The sequence below is a fragment of the Etheostoma spectabile genome, chromosome 11 (genome assembly GCF_008692095.1).
Source record: "Etheostoma spectabile isolate EspeVRDwgs_2016 chromosome 11, UIUC_Espe_1.0, whole genome shotgun sequence".
Taxonomy (NCBI): domain Eukaryota; kingdom Metazoa; phylum Chordata; class Actinopteri; order Perciformes; family Percidae; genus Etheostoma; species Etheostoma spectabile.
In genome coordinates, this window is record NC_045743.1 from 3,014,887 (window position 1) to 3,033,754 (window position 18,868).

Consider the following 18,868-nt stretch of genomic DNA (forward strand, 5'->3'; position numbering starts at 1 on the left):
CAAGTTTACAATGTTATCTGAGCCTAATACCAGTATTATGCCAACAATTGGAGGCTCCAAGAAAACTAGTGAAGTGTAACAAATCTAGACACACTGACCCATGGCTTGTTCAATTGAGAGAGACCTGTTCCAGCAATTGCTTCCAGGCATACAGTGCACCTTAATCTCACAAACGCACATGAATGGTTACATATACAGCATACATAGTAACATATGGATGAGCACCAGTGCATATATCACAGGACACACATACAAAGAACTAACACACATTTACAAGCAGTAATCCAAACCAGCATATACATGCATGTATATAATATGTGCAACACAATAAATGCACAGTTGTTGCTTTTCTTATCGGGGTTTGTTTAAAGATGCTATCAGATTTGATTGCTGATCACCAGGGTGCATTTACAGCCCTCTTAAGGATGGATTAAGAGATGTAATACACTGGAAATGGCCTTTACACAAAGAGGTGAGGACAGAGTGCCGGCCTGCTACAGTAACCATGGCAACAGAAGTGGATGGGAAGACCAGGTACCTCGTCCGAAGCAGGGCAAATTGGACGTCCCTCGACACTTCTTCAGACTGCTATCCAGCGACAGGGAGCAGGAAAGAGGATGCTCACACTTCTTCCCTGCCCATTCCTCTTTGCAGTCACACCTGCCACAATTACACTGGCCATGACCTGCAAAGAGAAAAGAAGAAGAGGTGGAAAAGCAGAGAGGTGAAACAAAGTGGTTTTGTACAAGGAACATTTTAATAAGTCTACCGAGGGGAGAAAAACAGCACTGAGCAAAGTTGGGTACACTGGAGAGTTGGATTAGTTATGAAGAAAAGAAGGCAAAAGGGGAGCTTGTGTTTAAGGGAGAGAGAGAAAGGGGAGAAAGGAGGGAGGTAGTAGAAAGAAACAAGTGGCAGGACATGCTCAAGGTGATAAAATGAGGAGGAATTTAGTGTCCTTTGAACATTGGCTAAACACGCTTTGACTGTTTGGCTGTCTGTAAGCTGCTGGATGACCAGCAATGATTATGCCTGATCTGGTCCGGCGGATAGAGAGAGAGAGAGAAACTGAAATAAAAAATGTAAAAATATGTGAATTGCATTCTCTCAAACAGTGAAAGATATGCACAAAGGACTGTTAACTGTGCATATGCTAGGATGCTAAATACATTTTCTGGAACATAGTTAACACATAAGTTATTAGTAGGCACAGTGGTAGCGTTCATCATGTTATGTTCATTAATCCTTTAGAGAAACAGTGAAAAGCTTGGTGCCATCTTTCCCTAGTTTATTATTAAGTCTAAGGAAAGTTCACTTTTACGGCTTCAACCTTGCACCAGAGTATCAGAAGCAGATAAAAAGCTATTGTCGTTATGCAAGGAGCTGCCTGCACTATTCAAAGATGCCGATCAATATATGGTACTGGCATAAACAATATTATAACGCGGCCACTCCTCCTGTTTGGCAAGACTTTAACATTTGTGTAAATATGCCTATTTGCTTCCAACCAATTAAATGAGAAAATTGATATCACTCCCACATAGAAACAGCAGCCTAGCTAAATATGTAACTGGAGCTGGCAGCCAGTTAGCTTAGCTTAGCATAAAGACTGGAAACAGCTAGTCTGGCTCCGTCCAAAGGTAAACATTTTTTCCTACCAGCGCTTCTAAAACTCACCAACTCACTTATCTGTCATTTGTTTAATTCGTGCAAACCCTATTTGCTGTTTTATAGGGGATTATGTGCTGTACTGTTTTTTGGCTAGGAGCAGTTGCCAAGCAACCATCTTAGACTTCATGAAGTTACTGGTCCCAACAAAGAAATTGTCCGGCACATTTGCCCCCGTACAACAGATAATTGTAACTTTACACTTTTTGTAGTTAGATTGTGTTACCTTTTGAAAGATTTAAGCTAGTTGTTTTCCTGTTTCAAGTCTTTATGATGAGCTAAGCCAACCAGCTGCAGGCTCTCATAGACATTATGAATGTCTATGTTGGCTCGAGGTATATATTTAGCCAAAGTGGTATTGATCTTCTAAACTTTTGGCAAGAAAGCAAACAAGCATGTTTTCCCTAATCTTAAATTACTTCTCCAATCCAAAGACAGCATGCTGACCTGAGCAGAAGTCATCTGTGTATCGGTCGTAGGTTGCATGACAGTTCCTCTCATCACACTCGCAGGTGTCTCCATGGATATCTCCCCAGTCGCCCGAGGGATCTACATCATAACAGTTACACTCCCCACACACACAGGTCCCTAACACCCACAGCAAAACAAAACCGCACACACATACATACTGTAAATTCACATTGTACGAATTCTCTCAATTGTTTTCTCAGTTGAACAGTCCAAATAAATCAATAATTTGAAATGAAAAAAACAAAAAAACAATGCTAAATACAATCATTGTCTGTGACATGATTAACAGGGAACAGGTTTCTGGCACAGATGTGGGTGGAAGGATTTAGTTTTCTAGTTTAGGCTGCAGCCAATGCAGGATAAATAAAAGTACTCCTTCTGACTCACTTTATCTTCCTTTATTGATATCTCTGTCTCTTTGTCTCTTTCTCATTTGTTTTACATCTTAGCCGGGACATCAGCCAAGCAGCAGCCAGTGGAAATCCTATTTTCTCTTATCAGCAATGACAGAGCATGGGGAACCCCAGGGGATCCAGGCCAGCTGGCAAGCCTGTGGTCTGTGGCTGGCACATGTCTGGCCCTTGGATTTATCGAGCCATGCTCTTTTATGTATGCCACAAATGTCACAGCCTACCTTTACCAGACCAGATTACAGCATCTGTACTGGTTACTCTTCAAAAATGTTCTATACACGTTATGTTAAATCTGTAAAATTAAGACTCTATTAGAGAGTGGTTTCACATGTTTTGTAGCTAAAAAACATCCTCCCTTTCCACACAAGAGGGGAATCATTCCACTGTGTGTCTCAAGAAACTGTATTGTCTTCAAATTGTTTTGATCAAGAAATCATTTAAAGATGTGTGTATTTAACCCCCAGCATTGTGTGGCTCACAAGTTAGTTTATTATCATCTCAACAGAGGAGGATAGTGAATCTAACTGACGGAGGTGATTGTCAGTTTGTTAGAATGAAAATGATTAATCTACCAAATCATTCCCTCATTCATGTCATGAGTGTGAGCAGAGTAGGAGATAAAGGTTACTGTTGAGCAAAGTGAGGGAGAGTAAAGGAAGACATTTCTCATTCTCGTAAAAAAACAGTTAACATCTCCACATCTCTACAGGGTGATGAAATCAAACCAACCCTGTTATGTAATCATCTTCCTTGATACATCTCCCATAATCCCAGGGGCTCCTCTTATCAAGAATTGTTCCTTTCATTATCAGTACCACACTGTCTGACTTTTGACAACTGTGTTGCTCTTGAATGGGGCTGAATGAGGAGATAATCTGCTGTAACATTTGTTTGCAGTGCATTTTAATGTTTTAGAAAGTTTACAGTTCATGTGTGTGTTACATTTTAATGAGTGTATCTGTTTTTCATAAAGTTAACATTAACATTAATGTGAAAAATAACGTTTTCCAAACATTATACACATTTCTTTCTTTCTTTCACCTTTCATTCTTTTAGTTTTAAATGATATGGCATGAGTAAGGTTGCATCAAGTACCATCCAGTATATATACTGTAGATATGATACATTGTGTTGTTATTGTCAGTCAAATCTTTGAGATTTCCAGTACATGCTGTCATGTTTGTTCTGCTTCTGCTAAATAGACAGAGTAAGAAAACTAAATCAAAGCTATGAAACCTACATCTTTTTCCACAGTCTAACAATGTATCAAAAAGGAATCAATGAAGGATTTCATTAGTAATAGGTACTTTTGAAAGACTTGGACAACACAGTTAAGCTAACAGAGCAAGCAGAAAAATGTGTTCAGGTTATAATTAACCGAGATTGACTTTTTTAATTGCAGTCATATTTCCTTTGCTCTTTTCTTCTGACAACTATTGTAAAGCCTTTGACTGCCCTCTTCTATGCTGAAGACGAGTACAACGGTCTACTACACCGTGAACACAGTCAATGGTTGTTCATGTTGTGCACTTAACCATGAATTATGGGGCTTTGTCCATGTAGCCTACCATTTAGCCCTACCACTTAGCCCAACCCTCAGCCAGTCCACTGCAATTAATTTTAGAAAGCTTTACTGAAATCCCACAGGATCACTTGAGCTCGGCCAGTGAAGCTATTTCTCTGACTGCCTGTCCGCCAACCTCTCATGACTTTCAGTGGAATTTACATGAGTATTGCTTAAACCAGTCCACTTTTGTTCTTCTCTGTATTTCTCCTGTTTTTTCCTCCCTATGTCACAGCGCATGTTCTCAGTTTCAAAGGTGTATGTCAAAAAGTGACTCTTTTCATGTATAATTGACTAGTCAGATAGCAGAAGACACACTGAACTGGTGTTATTTTGTCCTACATGATGGAAACCATGACAGATCAAAGATTTATTGAAATCTATGTTGAGTATCAATTCCTTTGATTTTTGCCCCAGTGTTTCACGACTTCCTGGACAGTGTCTTTACCTCCTCTTAAACTACATTTACATTGCTATGTTTTGGTTCAAAAACAAATATATTAGAAAAATAATCTATAAGAGCCCCTAAACCGAAGGCATTTGATTGGGTCATGCAACTACCAGCACAGTGCAGAGTATTAGACCTACATGCCTCCTGTTTATGCCCAGTGTGCGAGAATGTTCATGAGATATGTGGTTTGGATGTGTTAGTTTAAACAGAGATCAGTTCTTCTACTGGAGCTACAAACACTGAGGAGGAGATTGTTTTTGGCTCAAAAATTTCGTTTAAAATTTAAAGCAACACCAACAATTTTTTTTTTATACATATGACATTTTACATGACAGTATCACATTTCAAATTTGCTACAACAATTTAATCAAAATCATAAAATCATAAAATAGGGCTGTATACTGTGTACTGGCTTTGAAGTGGGTAAACAGACCTCTGTTGCTGCAGATTTTGCCATCTGGTGATGTGCATCTCCGCTTGCTTTCCCACGGGCTGATGTCACACTGGAATTCACATTTGTCTCCATGCCAACCAGCAGCACAGTAGCAGTTTCCACAGTAACACTGGCCGTGGCCTGGAAGCAGAATGCACATGCAACTGATGAGTTTACCTTTGTCATTGTTCTAGATTTACAAATGGTTAACCAGATATCTGCATTATCTCCTTCTTAGTCATTTAAATCTCAAGTTTCTTGTCGTTTCAGAAGACTGTACGGTACATTATGAATATAAATGCTGACAATTTTTACGGCATTTGATTGCCACTATTTGAGACTTCCTTAAAACGTTAAGTATTTCTGAAAAAGGCCTGATAAGCAAACTTGTTAATTTAAAAGAAATGATGAATGGCTAATGAACACTGACAAGCAGGCACTAGAACAATCTGTGAGGAAAAGGAATGAGTATTACAATGCAGTCAGCTAGGCGCAACAGTTCAATGTATTTGTTAGGGAACTAAGGTGTCTGTCCATTTTTGGGTGAAGAGTGAGGAAGGGAGACAGATAATACGGGCCATACCTCCACACACTTCTCCGGTGTCCTCGTCTAGACACTCGCTGTCGTCACACTCACAGAAACGCCCCGTCACCAGACCCCTGTTGTCACACATGCAGCTTCCACAGTAACATGTGCCTATTAAACACACAGTTACAGCTTTAGATACAGTTTAAGCTTTTTTTAAGAAAACGTCAAGTTTGTGGATGTGTGTATGTTTAAAGTATGTGGTCGGTTGTGGAAAGCTGGGTGTGTGTTTATTTTGATGCCGTGCACTTTAAGATCAAGAACCCAGCTGTTGTGCGAATGCATTGGAGTTACTGTCTGTGCATCATGTGGCAAGGGAAGTTGACTAGTGTCTGATTGCTGAAAGAAATGAAGGTTTGTGTACTGTTTGTGTGGGCAGGGGCTTTTCAAAATGCTGTGCCAGGGACAGAAGACAACTACATTTGCATATCGACACGTTCAAAAAGGCCACCTACTGTATAGTAGTACAGTACATGCTTCCACAGACACACACACACACACGCTGGCATGCAGACACACAAATACTGTACACGTTTATCCTTCATTTAATTGAAAGCCTTGTGGATCTGCAGTGAGTTTAAGCCCAGGTGGTTGAGGGGCTGTGAGTGTGTAGAAAACAACGTCAGCCCAGACATCACCTCACATTTTTTCTTTCTTCAGGGTGTCAAGCATAATCATGTGTCCACAGGCATAACTGGGACTGTGTGCATCAAATTAGCTCTGGCTTGTGAGGTTTAAGACCAACTTGAATCCATACTTACTTACAGTATTATTAACTCAAGATGTAAGGGTAACTCTCTAGTCTTCCCAATCCCATTTATGCCCATTCATGCATAAATGTGTTACTACCTGTGTTAGTGAAAAAAAGATTGTTTATTCTAATGCATATGTGTGAGAGCATAAAAGATCACATGTATATGCCTTAAATTATCTTTAAAGGGGGTTTTACGTTGTAACCAATGGCTTTATTATGGTGAATAATTATGTTATTATTGTTTGGTCCCTTAACAAGCTATTAAAGTGTTTTTAGCATTTTTTTAAGAAATCCAATTTTACAATGGTTTATTACTAGTCTGTAAATAAATTGCCGTTGGATTAAGATTTTAGTTACAACTTACATAAATAATGCATTACTGGTACCATAAGCAAAATATTAGAAATGTTATTATACGTATGTTGTGTATATATTTTGGCCATATGTGTCTGTGAATATGCAATGCTGGTTGTTTGTGGATCATTGTGTGTGTGTGTGTGTGTGTGTGTGTGTGTGTGTGTGTGTGTGTGTGTGTGTGTGTGTTCTGTGTCTGTGGTGTGTGTGTGTGTGTGTGTGTGTGTGTGTGTGTGTGTGTGTGTGTGTGTGTGTGCTTGTGTGGTTGCAGTACCTCTGTTGGAGCATACCACCCCCTGTGGGTTTTTGCAAAGCTCTTTGCTTTTCTTGCCAGGTAGGTTGCACTCCTCCTGGAACTGGCAAGCATCTCCGAACCATCCTTCATCACACTCACACGGTCCACAGTCACAGTAGCCACGGTCTAAAGGGAAACACAACACACCACACGCTGTTTATCAATGCTGAAAAGCATGCCCGTTGCCAGTACTTTAAATCGCTCTATACACAGGGCACACACAAGTGTTATCTTAAATTGCATATGATGACATTACACAGCCAGGAGAGTACAGGAATTTGAGTTGAAGAATTAATTTGACTCCTTGACTTCAAATTATTGTAACAGACTCATTGTACTCCCAAGCAACTCTGTTTTAATGCATCCAAAATATCAAACATTCCCCTTGAGATGCTTAAATGTAAATTTAGTAAGCTAGCAGGAAGTCTTATTTGCAATACAATCCTATTTGTAACAAAATATTCGGATGATATTCTAGCTTCCCCTTCAATCACTGTGAAAACGTTGCATAGTGAGCAACATAAAAAAACCCGGAGCAATCATTTGATCCAATTGAAGTCTGTTGACAAGTTATTATAAATGTTCCCAATGCATTCAGCAGCAAGGGGCCTTGTATGTCACACTCAATCATTCTTCTGGCTTGTTCATCATGTAAATGTGGTGTCCTTTTCAAGGGCTATCCATCAGTCTTTACAAACAGGCAAGTCCTCTCTCTCTTCTCATTATCGATATGTCTCAGGGGACACTTGGAAACAGGATCAAGGAAAAGAAGAAGATGGAAAGTGAACCTCAAAGAAAGCTGCACCACAGAGGCAATACAATGTTGAGGACAAAAAACAGGTTTTAAAGAAATCTCACACTTTAATACAATTGTTACATGGCTCTGAGTAGACTTTCTGCTGGCTGTCCAAAATTTCATATTCTTGCACTGTAGCCACATATAAAGTAGAAATAATCTTGTAATCTTGAGATCTCAAACTGCTGGCATATTAACGCATTATAAGCAGTATACACACCAGAACTAAAGTTGTTTTTACAGTAATTACTGATTGTTGAATCATTGTTACATTAAAAAAATCTACTGGTTTATGGTTATTATTTGATTTTTCAATACACCCTCAGCACAGCTTCATGGAGACAATGAGAATAAGATTATGAATGTGGACATTTCTTTTTGGATTTAACATTTAGTTTTGCAGATGAAATCTACCACATAACTAATGTAAAACAGAATTAGATTAATGTCTCTCCAACCTAATTCAGCAGAATATTTCAAAGTCACTGCCACACACTCGCCCTCATTAATCTGAGCTTGACAAACACTGTGACATATAAAATTGACCATCTTTGTCTGCCAGGCGTAAGTTTATGTGTGTGTCAAAGTGCCTGTCTGTCGACAGCTTATCTTTCCTGGTGCTTCCTGAGCAGTAATTCTCTGTGGCTTGAAGGTGTCAGGATCCTTCCCACACACCCCCAAGGGACACGAGCGACCAGCCAATCAGGCTTTGACCAGTGCCCAGACACATCCAATGGGGGGAGGAAAGAGAAGGGCCATCTGTGGCAGCATCAGTGGCAGTAGGTGATGTAGCGTTACCATGATTAACTGATGATGAGGAGAGGATTGTGACTCATGCAAGCAAATTTTAGATTGGGGAAGTTAACTTTTTTTCTGTTTTATGATAATCAAAAATGAGAGGGAGATAAATAATCAAATAGGTTTGTATGGAACATAGTAAATGAGAAATTCTAGTGATTACCAAAATGAATGTCCTCGCTGTCAGCCGAAAACACTACAGTATCACTTTCATTTGAGGCCATGTTAGAGCTGTTAAAAGAATGCAGTGCAGTTTTCAATAATAAGCAACACATTTTTGCAAGACGTTCATAGAAAATCTAAAAAATGTGTGCACATTTGTTCCTTGCATTCGATTTTTTGTCTCCAAATGACATTTCTCAACCTACAGCACTTTGTTTTGATCACGTTCTTCATATCATGCTACTCATTTCAGTGAGTAATTATCCCTCCTTGCGCTCCTCTCCTTGTGGGTTGCGGAGCGTGAAACAGCCGCACGTCAGCTTGTGATCTGCAAAAAAGATCTAGGAGACGCCTGTCTCAGGTAATAACTCATTATCTGTGTTTGCTGCCATCACAATGAGCAACTCCTGCTTTTTATCTATCTGTTTTTCACAATTCTTCAATATAAGCATTCATTTTTCAACTTTGGTGACTTCACCCTTTCCCAGGCATGGTAACAGAAATGTAGAGACACTTGTTCCTACAGCAAGGAGTCTTTGGAAGCTGTAATTGGTCCCAATCAAAATGACCTTTTACTAGTAGACTTGGATAGACTTAAGTGGCTTTTTCTCACTGCAGCCCTCACTGGAAGCATTAGGTGACTCACTACACAGGCACACTTCCCAGCAAAGTAAAAGCACATCAAAATATGTACTAGCAACAAACAAACAAATATAGAGATGAACAATTTAATGGGCTGTAATAGCTTAATGAACACATTCCACTGTGTGTCCCTGTTTTTTTTCTCTTTCTCTTTGGGAAATCAACAGAAATTAGTATTAAACCTTTTAGTTATTTTGGACAGACTGCCATTAGTGAGTTAGTTTATATCATCTGTCTATAATGTGTCCACATTAGAAGCAACATCTTAAGTTTATTTATTCTAATTGAAAGTGCATGTGGAGAAATTTGATTTGGAACAGCACTGGACAAACTGACTTCTTATGTGCTGCTGACATGAAAAAAATCTTGTGGGATCTTCACTGGCTTTGGCAGGGGGCACAGAGGCTGGGGCTGAACCAGGAAAAGTGCAGAGGCTCTGAAAAGCCATAGCCTGGTAGAGAGAGAGGTAGAGAGACCAAAATGTGTTCTTACACCACCTCAAAACAACCATCTGTCAGGGGGAAATGGGTTTTACGCTCTCATGCTCATGCCTCCCTATTTCAACTGCTCCTTTGAGAGGGTGAGAAGGACACGCATATGATAAAGTCTGCCAGAATCATAAAGTTACAGATTGTTCTGGATTGCAGACATATTTGGCTTCTGCCTCAATCCGCATTAGGGGTTGGGGGGATGGAAGCCATTACCAAAGATGCAGAGAGCGGGCTTTTGACCTGTGTTTGATCAAACATTGTATGTGCTATTACAAGTGTTGTTGTATTAACTCTGACTCTTTAACAAACAATTCAAACAAATGAGTCAATATGTTCTTCTTCTTCTTGATATAATGGTTTAATGCTACTCAATATTGTAACAGTAATTACTAACAAGTTGATCAGACAGTATTTCATTGGTACAAAGCTAGCCTGCAGTGCCCTAGACCACCCTCTGTGTCTCTGACAATGGAAAAAGACCATTAATTGCAGAGAACACACACACCAAAGGAAACCACTTTGCTTGATTCAGCACAGACAGAGAGGGAGAGAGAAAGAGAGAGAGAGGGGGGGAAACGAGGAAAGGCTGTGAAAGAGAGAATGAAAACATTGCCACGTTGACCGTCATCCATGAAATCAGTGGCGTTATGATAGAAATTACCAGAGGTTATGTTTCTCATGTACTGGAGCTTTTTTTAAATGGGACAGGCGAGAGACTGAACAGTACGATTTAAACACAGTCAAAAAAATAAAACAGCAGAGTGAAATGACAGGAAGGTTTTGCACAGCTGGTGAACAGATGTTTGTGCAGGTCATCAATCCATTGCTCAGCTACAATATGGGATGCATCAGAAGGAGGACAAACATGTGAGTGACAGTGTCACTGCATTGCGAATCCTGGAAAATCCACAATTGATCTAACACTAAAGCTACTAAGGCCAATAACAAGTCCATTATTGTGACAGAATTGATCATATGTATCTTTATCATGGAACATTCCACAGTACAAATAATGTGAAACAGTACAGGCTTTTTTTATAGCCATACATCAAAAAGTGAATCATGGTGCTGCCTCCATTCCAGCATGCATTGCATTAGAACACCATAGGCAGTTTGCTATTTTCATCTGTATTCATATTAGCATGTAAATGTAGAGCTTTTAGTTCACTTGACTTGGATGTGTATTGACTGCACCCAAAGGAAACCCACATAACAAAAGAAAAGACCATAACACCGCCCCTACAAAAAGGAACATGATGTTGTTTCAGACTTGTTTAGACACTACATGTAATATATGCAGCTGTGTACTGTTTAAAAACATTGAAACCTAAATTTGAAAAGATTACGTCCATCAGACCTCAAATTTAAGATGCATTGTTACCAGCTTTTTCATCCAGCTTGACTTGTTGTTCTGATTAAGAGGATCTTTATTAGCCTGTGAATGCCATCCAGGGAAAAAGAACATCCCAATGCCAGGAAAGCTAATGTTTTTTGAAAGGAAAAACGCACAGCTTATCCCTAAGGAGAAAAATCAATTGGATCTTATCAGTGGGCAGTTGTGAAAGGCAGAGATAAGGGAGCCACAGGGACAGAAATTGGCTTCAGATCTCAGACAGCAGACCATGCATGCTGCATGGGCTACTGAGCAAATGGGAGGAGGTGACGTGATGTTTGTATTCTTCTCAATATGTTTTGAATATGTGGCTGGTAGTGCATTTGTATGTGTGAACATGGTTCTTATGGTATGACAATAATCTTGATCCTGATCCTGTGTGTGTGTCTGTGTGTGTGTGTTAGGGGTGCAAGATATATTGACTCAATATCGTTATCGCAGTATATCAAAAAACATGCAATATTTCGTTTATTTTGTAGGGTGCTGCATCCTGTCCGTTGGCTGTGTGGCTAAGTTGTGTTTGATTTAGAGCTCACTTGAAATTGAAACATAGATTGAAATAATGTTCATGTTTCATTGGCCAGTCAGTGTGCCACTTGCACATGTCCACTACATAACAAACCCTATGGAGTGTATCACGTGTGTGCATATTCAAAAGAGTGACAGTGTTAGTGAAGAAATCGATAGAGACAACAAAACGGAACAAATCAGAGAACTTTTGTTCATTTATTTTTATACTGTCCATTTAGTACAACATGTCCTGTTTTGTAGACATCGTAATTGTTTATTAATTCACGCTGTACCGGTCCAATATGACAGTTGAAATCAGTTGAAATAAACCTTGTGTTGTAAGAAAACTTGTTGAATTTGTTATGAATCTAATTTGATGCGTTGTCCCGTAACTTTTGTAATTTTATATATGTTTAAAAAATATCTAAATTAATATTGATTTTGCAATATTCATAATCAATATCACAATGTCATATGTTGTCAATATCGTGCAACCCTAGTGTGTGTATGCATCTAGGTTCCATTTCCAGTCTGTGTACCAGTGAGTAAAACCCCATTATCAGGCTGAAGCATGGCCTAGCTCCCGACTGCTGAACCATAATGAGCTCCTCACAGCAACAACTTGTCTACCCAAATAAATCACTCTAGCCCTCAAGTGCATCCACACACACACACACACACACACACACACACACACACACACACACACACACACACACACACATTCATCTCTATTATACCTGTTCTGGGTGCACACATATCTCCATTAAACTCCCGACACTCGTAGGCCAGTGACTACAGAGGACACCGAACAAAAAGATGATTGTTATTTTTTTTTCAATTTATTTATTAATTCAGGACAATGCACATTGATGAACATGTACAACAGTACACGTAAAAATGCCAGATAGTAGCCTGAGGGCTAATTTCCATCTGCAGTCTAGTGTTCCTTTTCCCTACATCAACTTCCAGGATATCTCATCTGATAAATGCCAGGTAAGTCTTGGTAACAGGTGGCAAGCAGTCTTCTTTTACAAAATGTTTATCTACCTCAGTAGCCAGTTTATTAGGTACACCAACCTAGATAAAACTAATGCAGTCTAATACAGTATCCCTGCAAAAAAACATTGCTTTGTGAGAGTTATAATATTGAGTTTTTGTTAAAACTGTGTTAGAAGTTGATTTAAATGTGTGTCATTCCAGTGCAATTTGTGGTGCTGCTGAATTGTATCATGTTACACTAAGAGGTGTTTCTTCGAGTAGACTAAATATTGGAAATATCTCTCGGTATAATGTGATAATATTCAACAGACTCACAAAATACAACCCCTAAAAGTACTTTATATGTGAATAAACAGTATTAAACAGTTTTAAACCTACATGAAATCATTTTTGGTCAATTGTGGACAGTGCTACAATCTGTAAACAGGCGCTATAGTCACTTTAAAGCTTTGTAGAGCAAAGAGGAACTGCAGGGTTTAATGATAATTCTCTGCACCATGAGCTCTCCCTTTTACATTACTTGCAGTCATTTGATTTATTGTTAATATAACAAATATTGATTATGGCAGCTTTAACAAAAGAGCACCATCAACCACTGCCTCCAAGAATGACCATAAAGTTAACTCAACCTAAACTAGTTTCAACAAAACTAATCATTGTAACCTTCGTGAAGATAAGATTTATTGCAGGCATGATCGTGTTAGACTGCACTTTTCCCTCTTGGTAATACATTACATTATCTGACGATTTCCAACCTGCTCAGAACACTTAATATACTTTATAAAGTTATGCAAAAACACCTTACCAACTATGTTCCTAACTCTTTCCAAAGTAATAGCCTTTTGTTGTACTTTGTGTGTTTGCAAAATCTGTGCTCATCTCTGAAAATGAGTGTGCAAAGTGGAAAGTATCTCATATGGCAATTCGTCCTTGAGCATGGACACACTCTCAAGTGTTCTTCCTGTGAACTTATAAAATGTCAGGCAACAAGCTGCTTTCTAACACAAGCTTGGTAACATACTTGAACCAAACAGCTGTCTCTTACCTAATAAAACCCTTTGAAGTGCTGCCAAGGTGATGCAGGCTCCCAAAGACACAATACTGCACCCATCTGATTTGACAATAAAGTAAGAAACTCTGAATCTACTCCCAAATCTGTAAAATACGTGTTTCTTTATTTGATATAAAACCAAAGGGATGTTAAAAGCCTTAACAAATCTAATAGGGTTTTAGAACACACCCTTAAGCTATTTATTTTAGCACCTGACTGAAACATCAGCTGGAGAGTCCATTTGCCAAGCTTCTCTGATGTAAGCCCACAGTGAGGAGCTCTGCTGCATCACTTACTGACCCTTCAGTAACAACCATGCCCAAGTAGGAAAATATGTAAAGCCATGTGCCTGACCACTACTTCACAGGAAACTCAGACAGTCAAACTTTTAAAAGACAACATGCAAATAAAACAGTATTGTTACTCATTTGACTCCTTGCTAGAACACCAATCCATTTGATTGTCTTATGTGTCAATGTATTTATCATTCTACGCACCATTGCAGATTTTCCCATTATGTGTTGCACAGACCCAGTCATGGCACTCGCAGCGTGGACTGTAGAACTTCCCTGGATCTGTGGCCTCGCAGATGCAGATGCCGCAGTCACACTTGCCTCTCCCACTGCAGATCTTGCCATCAGGTGTCCGGCAGCGGCGCAAGGATGACTCTGTGGACAGCTTGCACACACCACCCACCTGTCTGGGAAAAAGAAAGGTCAGTTGTTATACAGCTTTGGAAACGTTGGAAAGGGTCAAGTGGGCTGCCACCTGTGTCTGTTCGTTTGTTTTATTAAAGATATTTTTGGGCATTTCTGCTTTATTGGATAGTGATAGTAAAGATAGCTGGAGAGACATGCAACATGTCATTCCCACATGTTGCTAAAGGCCAGGGCTGTAATCTAACCCTGACTGCTGTGGTGAGGACTCAGACTTGATACATGGTACGTACACGTTAGGAAGTGAGCCGCCAGGGCCAAGTAGAGTACGAAATCTGAGCGAAAATACCTTTGCTCAGACGTGGCAGCAATCCTCCCTGCCTCAGGTGTAAGGATGACCTCTTGATGGGAACTTCTGACAAATGGTGTTTAGCTGCGAGGTAGTTGACATCCATGACCTTCCACTTCCAGGATTGCTCCCGTGCCGCTGGAAGTTTTGCGGCTGTCCCTCTTTTCAATCAGATGTCCATCACCTTCCGCTTTCTTTGTGTTGTAATTTTAAACTCTGGTTGATTTATGAGGACTATGGTTAACTGCTCCTCAGATCTCTGCAGGGTAAACACGTCCACACGTTCGACTAAAATAAGTTCCCTCTACTACTCTAGGTTACTTTGCAGCAGCACTGTGCCTCTGTCTGGTGCTCAACGTCGCCCATAACGATTCTGACTGGTTTAAAGAAATGCTTATAAACCAGAGCACGTTTTTCTCCCATCCCGGAATGCTGTGTGGACTCGCCAGACCCTCCTCTACAGCGCTGTAGAGGAGGCTTTGAGAAGCAAAGCGAGCCTATCTGTGAGGGGAAGCCAGTTTCATTAATTCACTTCTCTGTCACCTATCATTCACATACATATCACAAAATTGAACTTCAACGCCCCTTTCATGTGTTTTCACTTCAACAACATGGAGGAAAAAAAAGTCTAAGAGGAAGAAAAGTGGGAAGAATGTGGGAATGTTCTCAGAGCACTGCCAGCCTGTTTGGGTCTACCTCAAGAAAAAACAAACGTTTTGGAAACAAAACAGAATTTGAAAGCTTAAGCTAACAAATCAAATAGGATAGAAACAGCTACACCTTATGTTGTGCACACACCAGCCGCTGTTGCCGAGCTTCATTTGTACTCCAAGAGATCTCTGTGTAAGATTTGTTATATTTGGATGCTGTCTGACATTCTTTTCTAATCCTGACCGAGCAGTAGACACATTTAAAACAATCAACAGATCAAATGTTCCTGACACTCCCGATAAAATTAAATAAAGAATGTGTGTGTTCCATGTGTCATGGGGAGGTTATACATCTTCCATTTCACCCACTGATGGCTTTTTTAAGCTTGACCAGGCTTCTCTGACAAGCAGCAAACAACATTTTGAATGTGTCTGCCAATCAGATTGATCTCTTGTCTTTTCCCATGACAACATGACATTGCGATGACTTGCAGTGGTCAAGTACGACCCAGGCTGTGTCTGAAACTACTCTCTCGTTCACTCACTCATTACTCCCCACTACACTAAATAGTTTACTCAATAGCGAGCAGTAAATTGCAGCTTTTTTCTTAGTCAAGCTAAAAATGTGGCAATGTTGACGGTGTCAGACAACAAGTAATGTCTACATCACTACATCGTTAGCCAGATCCAGAACCTTTTTTCATCTGGTACTTATGTTTCAGCAAGACATTTGTATTTCACCAACTGGTCTCAAAGTACTTTCTACAGAGGGTGAGGCAATGATGGCCGGCTCTTTAATGCCACACTGTAGAGGGCTGGAATAGAATTGGAATTCAACAAAAATGTTGAGGTCTAAATATACTACATGTACTCTAATTCAGGTGGAGACATCATCATCAGTGGATGAGTGTGGAACGAAATAAAATGTGAAAATATGAGTCACATTATTGGACTTGTTATCCATGCACTATAAATGTATTATGTTTAAGTAAACCCAAATCCTCCATTAATGTGCAAATGCCTTAATGCCTTATACTGATGTAATTGCATGTACAATGTGTGCGTATGCACAGTGAGCTACCTACAATTAGCACTGTATGTGTCACATACAAGCAAGGACCAAAGAAAGTTTAGTAATGCAGCCTCACCACTTCTGTTCAAAACTACTGATGCTGCCTCCCAGATTCTAGTGAAAATATTTGAACACAACACATCCATCTGACTTGCGTATTACGAGACGCTATGGGAGTTGTGTTCCTAATCTAAATGTCTGCGACTGGTACTGTACTACATGACCATGCTTTGAACTGTGACTACTAAAAAAAACATGTAGTATCCTGGAAGCAGGGCAGCAAGGACAAAATCATATTGTTGTTATCTGCTTTCCCTATCCCCCTTCTTATCTATTCTTTTTTGTTTAACTTTTAAACACATTTAATAAGCTTTATTTTCAGTTAATGTTCTGTAGATGGCATAGTTGAGTAACATTGTGCTGTTCCTGGGGGGCTTGTTTTGTCCCCTGAACTATTGGATCCATAAAGGACGAAGTGTGAAGATGAATCAGTGTTATCTATTGTAACCCTAGTTAAATGAGTACAGGTGGAGTCCCCAACTTTAATCCTGCCTCTTCAAGAAGATGTTGATATTTTGGATATTGATTGGATTGAGCATTGCATGTACATAGAAAATGCCATAGCGCACATCAGCGGTTTCACCTGTGTTCTTAGAAATGAGGTTACAAAACGTAACCTTCATTATTGTTTCACATATACTTTTTGAGACTGTCAAGTTTGACACTGATTACATACCTGGCAAACAAACCAGGTAGGAATTGTTTGGATATGCATAATTAAAACATAGGAAATGTTGATTTGTCACTGCTGCTAATTATGAATGCTTTGCAATTCTAATTACACTACAACATACACAATATAATCACTACACAGTGACACAATGCACCTGCTTGGAGAAAACACCCCCTCTGCTGCTGTGTAAAGTTTGAATCATACAACATTTACAGATCTCCTGACTCTGGCTCTACTGTAAAAGGTCATGGTAAAGTGTTCGTATTTTTTGCCAGTTTCAGTGATTGATTTCATCATTTATTTTCCATTTTCACACTTGATTCCAATTAAATGTAACATGTTTAAAGCGTTAAGGGGTTTAAGTGAAACATTCCTGATTTTATTAAAAAGCACAAAAGGTATGATATAGCAAAGCATACAAGTTTACTAATTGCAGTTAAGTTAGGTTTTTGCATGAATGTGTTAACAATACACATGATAATAAAACTAATTGTGTTGTCCTTATTTTAATTTTGTTGGTGACTACAGATTCTTGCTCATTCGAACACATAACCCTCGCTCCAGCCAAAATTTCACTGAAGCGTCTTGCACCAAACACACAACCACAAAAGCTGTCATAACACTGTCATGTCACCTGAAGTGTCCAAAATGAAAATAAATGACTGTATTTAAGTAAAAATACCCTTCATAACTTGGCGTGCAGAATGGCAAGTAAAACAGCATCAAGAAACTGCAAGGGCAAACTGCATGTACAGGCACTCCCAAACTTTCCCACATTGTACTTTCCAAATCTTGTCTTTGTCAGCACAACTCTGCACCTCCCTTTTCCTTCTTGCTCTCTAGACTATCCCAAAATAAACAAGAAAAAACAAAGCTGTGTGGAAACTCACCTCACCGATTGTAACAAAGTGTCCTCCACGTTAGAGAGCAGAATCAGAAACAACGGCACCAACATGGACTGTACCAAAATGTCAGTGTGCATGTTTAAATCCCACAGAAACCTGAAGTAAAGTAGCTTGAAGGAATTTCCCAATCTCTCTCTCCTTAAACAGACAGGACAGGAAGAGAGAGTGAGAGGGAAAAGAAAAGGAGAGAAGGAGAGAAAGAGCAGCAGGCTGGCCTGAACTGGCTCAGTCCCTTTAGAGGCCAACAGTTCCCTCCATACAAGTGCCTTTGATTAGTCTTGACTCTCAGACACAGGCTTGGGCAGAAGCTAGAGTGGGGAAAACTGCCAATGTACAAAGTTAAGTCACCAGTTGGAGATGTAATTAGAAGCAGACTGTTTTTTAAATACTTTGTTTCAATTTTCCCCCCTTCTTTTTCCAGATGATCTCTGTATAGTGCTGTAGTTTTGTTTTTCTTTTGATGTAATAGGATTTTTCTCTGTAGACATCAGACATGTCACAATAGGAAAAGCACAGGTGTGCATGATAACATAATGGTGGCTGAATCCAATTTAGCTGCTCCATTTTAATTATCGTGCACGCTGGCTCACTGTCACACAAAGCTTAGTCGTGGCTTACCTAATGGGACACTTGAATGGAAAAGAGTCCTTGTTAATGTGATTAGTAACA

General features: G+C 39.6%; 1 protein-coding gene across 1 annotated transcript in view; it reads right to left on the reverse strand.

The window, feature by feature from the left end:
* itgbl1 (integrin, beta-like 1) overlaps positions 1-18,474 on the reverse strand; it is a 36,350-nt gene extending 17,876 nt beyond the window's left edge. The window contains exons 1-7 of the mRNA XM_032528867.1: positions 18,185-18,474; positions 14,332-14,534; positions 6,969-7,115; positions 5,584-5,697; positions 5,001-5,141; positions 2,116-2,256; positions 539-685 (exon numbers count right to left, since the gene is read on the reverse strand). Coding sequence (XP_032384758.1) covers positions 539-685; positions 2,116-2,256; positions 5,001-5,141; positions 5,584-5,697; positions 6,969-7,115; positions 14,332-14,534; positions 18,185-18,276 — 985 coding nt within the window. The 5' untranslated portion in view covers positions 18,277-18,474. The remainder of the gene's footprint in view (positions 1-538; positions 686-2,115; positions 2,257-5,000; positions 5,142-5,583; positions 5,698-6,968; positions 7,116-14,331; positions 14,535-18,184) is intronic.
* Positions 18,475-18,868: the final 394 nt, after the last annotated feature.